The following is a 7,499-nucleotide window of genomic DNA, read 5'->3' as shown; positions in this document are numbered from 1 at the left end:
ATACTCTCTTTTTTGTCACTTGCCAAAAGTTGACTTGGAGATTAGTTCCCATGAATTAACTATCTCTTTTTTTTTACAAAATTCATGAGACACTTAGGGTTCCATGCATGAAAAAATTGTACTATGTATGTATTTGTACTATTTTATTTTATTTTGTTTTTAATAAAAAATGTTTATTCTACTAAAAAATCTTGCTATGTGTTAAATTGTTCTTGTTAATTGATTTCTCTTGGTTATGTGCATTGTAGTGTGGAGAAAAGTTATTATTTATTCCTTATTGCAATCTTGATGTGGAGGAGTTCCTAAATCTAAAGCCTAAAGATTGTGCCATCATCTGTAAGTTGCTTGATACTTATTTTGAGAAAACCCTTTATTATGCACTTGAAGTAGGCTATCTACTTAATTTTATTTTTCAATTTATTGCAATATGAACTATGCAACTGATGAAATGGCATTCATTTATATATTACAAAAAATGTTTTAATTAAATTAGCAATATACACTTTCATTTATATATTTTTAGCTTTGAATGTCTAGCTATTATTTTATTATCAATTTTTTTATACATGTTTGTTTTGTCTTTGGATAGCATTATACACTTTCATAGCCATTTGGACATGGACAAATTCTTAATTAAACGACCAGGAAGTGAAGAGTCATCCAATTCTCCAAAAATACCACTAGGCTCTGAATCAAGTGAGAAAAAGACCAATGTGAATTTCAATTCTAATGACATTATTAGTGACCCGGGACTACGAAAGCCAATTGAAGACTTTGATATTGTGGTTAGAGATCAAGTTCGAAGGGAATATTTAACTAGAGGTCCTTGGCAACCAATTGGCCATAATTTCCCACAAAAAGAGTACGGCAAACAAAGGAGGAGTTTTCAAGATGCTTGGTTTAAGCAACATCCATAGTTAGAGTACAGTGTGACTAAAGATGCAGCATTTTATTTTTGGTGTTATCTTTTCACACCAAGCAGAGGAAATCGAGTAAGAGAAGATGCTTTCACTAAAATAGGGTTCAATAATTGGAAAAAAGCTCTAGAAAAATTTGTAGAGCATGTTGGTGCTGTGAACAGTGTGCATAATGATGCAAGAATACAGTTTCAGAGTTTTCAAAATCAAAGACAGAGTATGTCACACCAATTGGCTGCACATTCACATGAGATGGAGGTTGAATACCGCACTCGTTTAACAGCTGTTTTAGATGTGACACGTTTTCTCTTGAAGCAAGGATTGGCTTTTCGTGGACATGATGAGTCCTCGAGCTCATTAAACAAAGGCAATTTCCTTGAGTTACTAGAGTGGTATAGCCTGCGGAATGATAAAGTTTTTAGGGCAGTTAATCAAAATGCTCCTGGTAACAATCAAATGACTTCACCAAAGGTTCAGAAGGAGTTAGTAAATGCTTGTGTAGCAGAAATTACATGTGCTATTGTTGATGATATTGGAGATAAGTATTTTTCTATTATGATTGATGAAGCCCGGGATGTGTCAGTGAAGGAGCAAATGGGAGTTGTTCTGCGATATGTGGATAAGAATGGGTATGTGATAGAGCGGTTCCTTGCTATGGTTCATGTGTCAGATACATCAGCTATTTCATTGAAGAATGCCATTGATTGTCTATTTGCCAAATATGGGTTATCTCTTTCAAGACTGAGAGGACAAGGATATGATGGGGCTTCAAATATGCGAGGAGAATTCAATGGTTTGAAGGCACTTGTCCTAAAAGAAAATCCATATGCAAGGTATATCCATTGTTTTGCTCATCAGCTCCAATTAGTGATTGTCGTTGTTGCTAAAGACAATCGAATTGTGAGTGATTTTTTCCAATATGTTATTATGATTGTTAACGCGGCAGGATCATCGTGCAAAAGAAAAGACCAACTTCGGCAACATCACCATGATAGGTTGGTTGAGCAATTAGAAAAGGTAGAGATAGTCAGTGGTAGAGGAAAATATCAAGAATCTAGCTTAGCAAGACCAGGTGATACTCGTTGGGGGTCGCATTACACTACCATTCTCTAACTAATCTCAATGTGGACTTTAGTGTTAGATGTCCTCCAAAATGTGCATGCTGATGGTGCTTCAAATGATAATAGAGGCATAGCGGCAAGTTTGATTGAAAAAATGGAGAATTATCAATTTGTGTTTGTGATGTATTTGATGAGGCATTTATTGGGAATAACAAATGAGTTATCACTTGCTTTACAACAAAAAGATCAAAATATTGTTCAAGCAATGCGTTTGATTGAAGTTGTAAAGGCTCGTCTTCAAGACTTGAGGGAGACAGGATGGGAGGCATTTTTGGAGGAAGTCAGCTCTTTTTGTGAACAAAACTCAATCCCAGTGCCTAATATGGGGGATAATGTGCGAGTCCGCGGTCGTTCTAGACGGGAAGGGCAAGTCATTACTCATTTTCACCATTACCACGTTGAAATTTTCTGTGAGGTTAGTATTCTTTATAGTTATTATATTTTTTGTAAATCTCATTAATTTAGTTTTTTAGAAATATTTGTAATTTTATCATTGTTGCAATGTTAGGTCATTGATTTGATTTCACAAGAAATGCAAAACCGCTTCCCAGAAACTAGCACAGAATTACTTCTTCTTCTATCATGCCTTGATCCAAGGGACTCATTTTCCAAATTCAACATCTACAAGCTACTTCGTCTTGCAGAACTTTATCCAGAAGATTTCACAATTAATGACTAAGCGCATGATACTTGAGGATCAACTTGCTACTTTTATTTATGATGTGCGGCATGATGCAGATTTTATAAATGTTGGGGATTTGGGAGGTTTTGCTAGGAAGATGGTTGAGACAGGCAAACATATTATTTTTCCACTCATTTATCGCCTTATTGAGTTGCCATTGGTTTTACCAGTTGCGACAGCTAGTGTTGAGAGGGTGTTTTCGGCGATGAATATTGTGAAAACTGACTTACGCAATAAAATGGGAGACTAGTTGATGAATGATAGCCTGGTTGTCTATATTGAGCGCGAGGTTTTTGCAACTATAGACAATGAAGCAATTCTACAACGTTTTCAAAAAATGCAAACTCGGCGGATGCAATTACCTCCTCTTAGTCTGAGCCACATGGCTCACATTTCTAGCATTAACGCTGGCATTGGTTGTAGTTCAAGTGTACGCAAATAGCTATTGTATGTTTTTCCCTAATTATGTATTCAAAGTGTGGTTGTTTTAATCAAAAAATTTATTATCTCATTATTTACAAATTGGACAAATGCTTATTTAGATGCATTTTTTTTATATATATTTTGAATTAGCCCCCCTGCTATTAAATCCTGGTTCCGCCACTGAGTGCGTCCATTGGCCGGGAAAAAAAATCCTGCTACAAGGGCATGGTCACACATAACTTCATAATGATTATGCACAAAAAAAAAATTCAAATTCTCCTGCTTTACTTGATATCAATCCTGGACTTTAACTTTCTTTAAGGAAAACATGACAAAATATTGAAAATAGGCCAGAGGGACACGTCCCAACGTAGATTGGTATTTATCGCCAGCATATTTGAGCATGATTATGGTTCCTCAATGTGGTCCAGTGTTGATTTCAAGGCAAGTTTACAGGTTGTGTTTCAAATAAATACCATGCAGAGCCAGAGCTGTTTTTACGTGTGAAACAAAGTGCTATCTCTGGGTCTCTTGTCTGCATGCAGCCTTTGAGAATGCCTCCTTTGAAAAGAACTAATTAGCCAGCCGTAATGATTCCAAATAAAAGAATTATATATGGTTTCCTGTAAGCCAACATGATTAATTCCGTCTAGTGTTTCTTCACTTAATTGGAACAATTATGAGACATAGTTTAATCTTACATTAATTAATAATAAGCTCCAAGCCTCCAACTCGATCGCGCGTTAATTTATTCAGTGAAATTAAGAAACGAGAGGGTGGTTATATACACTGAAGTTTGAAGATGAAAGGTACAAGGTACAGATGAATCAGACATTAATAAATCATGGTATATTCAATATCATGTTTAATTAATTATGCAAATAACCATAAACAACAAATCCAATCGGTAAGATAAATGAACAAACAAAGCAACAATCTCAATCAATCAAACCAATAGCAAATATGAAAAAACGGAAATTAATAGAAAAGCCAAACCATTCATCTCAAGCGAAGAAAATTAACAAATGCAAAACGTACGTAGAGAATGAAAAGGCAACCTGCACAGAGAGAGAGAGAGAGAGAGCACCATGATCACTGGGGAGATAGAGCCGGAGGTGGTGCAAATAGGGTGGGTGGAGAAGAAGAGGAAGCCGAAGACTCTCCAGTATTGGGCTTATAGTATTGGTAGATACTGTAGAAAGTCTGGCCGACGGTGAGGATAATGAGGAAGATGGCAGCAGCGAGGGAGAGGAAAGCCCAGGGGCTCCTGAAGTAGGTGTGGATGAGATTAGCACGCCACATGTTCCAGCTCTTGCTGCAGTAATTGTGGACACTGCGGTGCACGTCATCGAGACTGCTCTCTGGATCAAGCACCACGTCCTTGGACAAAGTGTTGAAGAGCTTGGCCACGGCCTTGTCACTTCCCAGCGCGTTCTGGATGATGCCTTTGGAGTGCAGCAGGCTCACGTCCTTGGCCGAGTCAATGATGTTGTCCATGAAGAAGACGTAGGCCGTCACCTCGTTCCCAGCGTTGGTGTGGAGCCGCTCGAATGCCATGAGGTTGAGGAACATGAATTCGGTGGAGTCGTCCACGACGATGACTGGGAGTGAAAGCACGCCGTTGTGGAAGCTGATGTCATGGAGGCTGGTGGTCTTGCTCTTCTTGAAACGGACGCCCGCCTCGTTGAGCTCCATCGCCGAGCGGACCATCCCGCTTGAGTCCTCCTGCCCCTTGGTCGGGGGTGATCGGGCTGCTTCTCCACCCAGCAAGCTTTGTCGATACAAATTCAGAGGATGGAGCCCCACTGCAGTCATGACTTGGACCTGATGATCAGAGCTCGAATCGAAGAACTTGAGCACCAACTTGGTTATTTCTTTGGCACGGCTAGTCTGTGTCTCATGTCATGTAATGTAGATCGAGTTAATTGATTTATTATTAATATTAAGAGGCAACGTATATAATTAATGATATATATGCAGCGGCCGGATCGATGATCATAGATAGAAATATATATATATATTTATATAACAATATATAACGAGATCAATATACAAATTAATTAATTAATTAATTAATACAGTACATACACCGGAGGAGAGGGGGGCAACATCGAGCGTCTCCAAAACCAGCAGAGGGAGCTGGTTCTCCAGCATCAACATATCCCTCTTGATGTAAGGCAAAGTGTAGAGCATCCCGTGGATGCTGAATATGGGGTCACTCTTGCAATAATGGTCACCGATCTTGTCGGCCCTGCCGGCTGTGGCCATGTGCAAGATCTCCAACATGAAGCATCCGTCCACCAGCATCATCTGCAGGAAAACATCTTTATTATCCCATCGCTGGTCGAGGGCTTTGTAGGAGGCTCGCAGCTCGTCCTCCACTTTCTCCAGTTCTCCCAAAAAGTAATGAATGGACTTGTCAGTAGTCCTGTTGAGGAAATGCATGAGTGCTCTCTGCTTGTGCTCCTCCATGGGCACCACCTGGGGCTCACCGTGGTGGTGAGGCCCGAAGGAGACCACCTGAGGCTTATACGCCTTGGGGTTCAGCTCCTTGATGCAAGAGGGCACCCGATAAATGGACTGCTTGCTCCACAGATTCTCCTCCGCTTTCAGGTCTACCTGCTGGATCTTATTTTGGATCTCCACCACCCAACTAGAGCTCCCAGCCTTTCCACCACCATCACCACCACCATCACTGGCCATCAATGATCAAAAACGAATGCAGCCTTATAATTGCAGTGCTGTCAACCTGATTATATATATATATACAACTTGTGCGAAAATATGCTCTTGTTGTTGCCCCTGGTTATATACATAGTCGAAAAAGGTTTATTAAGGCATATTAGTTCCATTAATTAACGCACAATCTTCTTCTGCTTTACAAGTGACTGGGACCAGGCTTTATCAAAGCTAGCTCTTCCCTCTTCACGTAGCATTTATGTTACTTCTTTTCTTCTCCTGCGGAATATATATAATATATTATATAGGGCATGCATAGACAGTTGCTGTTTAGCATGGCCGGCCACCTTGGGAGGGGTGCCACCACTTGTTCCAAATAAATAAAAAAAATATAAAATACAAAAGAAACTCTCTTTGCCATTCTCATAAATATATATATCTCTTACGACTGTCTCACTGTACAAACCATTTTATTACTGTGAGCCAACAGCCTCAACTCTCCCTCCTTTCGTCCTTTTTCCCCAAAATTCTTAAAATACCAATTAACCTCTCACTGTTAAAACCACAAACATTATCAAGGAAAAGATTAACTGTGTTAATCTTTGCTTACTAAACTGACATGGGAATATATGGGATAGAATATCATTAAAAGGATATCAATATTATTGAACTAGACTAGATATAGGCAAAATTCATATATAATACATAAAGTGGAGATGATAGCATCCATTTAAAGTAATCTTGAGCTGAAAATATAACAAGCAAACAACAGCTAAAAGTAAGATAATTATATGCGCAATTTTAAATAATCTTGTTACCTCAATATAAAAAAATAAGATATTGAGTACATCTTTCAAAACTACAGATGATGTTATGGATGCATTAATGAACTCGGGTCAAAATGGTGCCATGGTCGGTGGTTGAAAGTTACAAAGCTATTCAAACAGCAGGGCACGCTGCTGTTTTCAGGGCTAACATCCTTAAAGCATGAGACAACCAATTAAAGCTTAAAGGGCTAGTATGGTGTCCCCGCCATGAAAATTTACAAAAGAGTCAAGAGCATGCATGGCAGCATGGGGATTAAACTTATAACTGAAGCGAGATCTACTATATATATATATATACATAAATTTTCTAGAACAAGCTAAATTTCTAAAAATGTGGAATAATTTATGCAGAAAGACACAAGTGTCCAAGGAGCTCAATATACCACCGCCCAATAGAGGAATTTAATTATATAGTCTAAATTATGTCTAACATCTTTTAAGAATTTGTTTATATTGCCACAGCAAAGGAAATGAAGGTAGGCTAATAGAAGATTCGCAAAGTCTCATCTACAAAATCGTAGATTGCTTGCGCCTCATATTAAAAAAGAAGCAATTTCCTATTTAGTAGGTAGCTTATTATAATTAGCTGGGCTCATCAGGAAATCCTTCCAACTAAATATATATATATATATTCTCTCAAATCTTTAGTTCATTTTGAGAAAGCCAGGGGAGACTTTCCTTCTTCTAGTTATCTTTAGAATCTTGCAATCCTATCTTGTCATAATAACTTAACTTTCCGACCTATAGCATTTTCATTACTTAGATGGGCAATTCATGCTCTATCAGAAAACAGAAGATTTATGTTGGCCAAATATTATGAATTTAATGGCTTGTTTTTTGATTCTTTAAA

At 38.3% G+C, this 7,499-nt stretch overlaps 2 protein-coding genes across 2 annotated transcripts; one reads left to right on the top strand and one right to left on the bottom strand.

The window, feature by feature from the left end:
• The first annotated feature begins 1,169 nt into the window (after positions 1-1,169).
• On the top strand, positions 1,170-2,717 carry LOC120270399 (zinc finger MYM-type protein 1-like). The gene is made up of 3 exons (XM_039277391.1): positions 1,170-1,989; positions 2,053-2,453; positions 2,547-2,717. The coding sequence occupies exons 1-3, from the start codon at positions 1,170-1,172 to the stop codon at positions 2,715-2,717; spliced, it is 1,392 nt and encodes a 463-aa protein (XP_039133325.1).
• Positions 2,718-4,056: 1,339 nt separating this feature from the next.
• LOC120270715 (UPF0481 protein At3g47200-like) lies at positions 4,057-5,884 on the bottom strand. Its single transcript, XM_039277790.1, has 2 exons — positions 5,232-5,884; positions 4,057-5,033 (listed from the first exon to the last, which is right to left on the bottom strand). Exons 1-2 carry the CDS (start codon positions 5,844-5,846, stop codon positions 4,236-4,238), a joined length of 1,413 nt encoding a protein of 470 aa, XP_039133724.1. The 5' UTR covers positions 5,847-5,884; the 3' UTR covers positions 4,057-4,235.
• Between the last annotated feature and the right edge of the window lie 1,615 nt (positions 5,885-7,499).

The sequence above is a fragment of the Dioscorea cayenensis genome, chromosome 10 (assembly GCF_009730915.1).
Source record: "Dioscorea cayenensis subsp. rotundata cultivar TDr96_F1 chromosome 10, TDr96_F1_v2_PseudoChromosome.rev07_lg8_w22 25.fasta, whole genome shotgun sequence".
NCBI lineage: Eukaryota > Viridiplantae > Streptophyta > Magnoliopsida > Dioscoreales > Dioscoreaceae > Dioscorea > Dioscorea cayenensis.
This window is presented reverse-complemented; position numbering and strand designations above follow the sequence as displayed.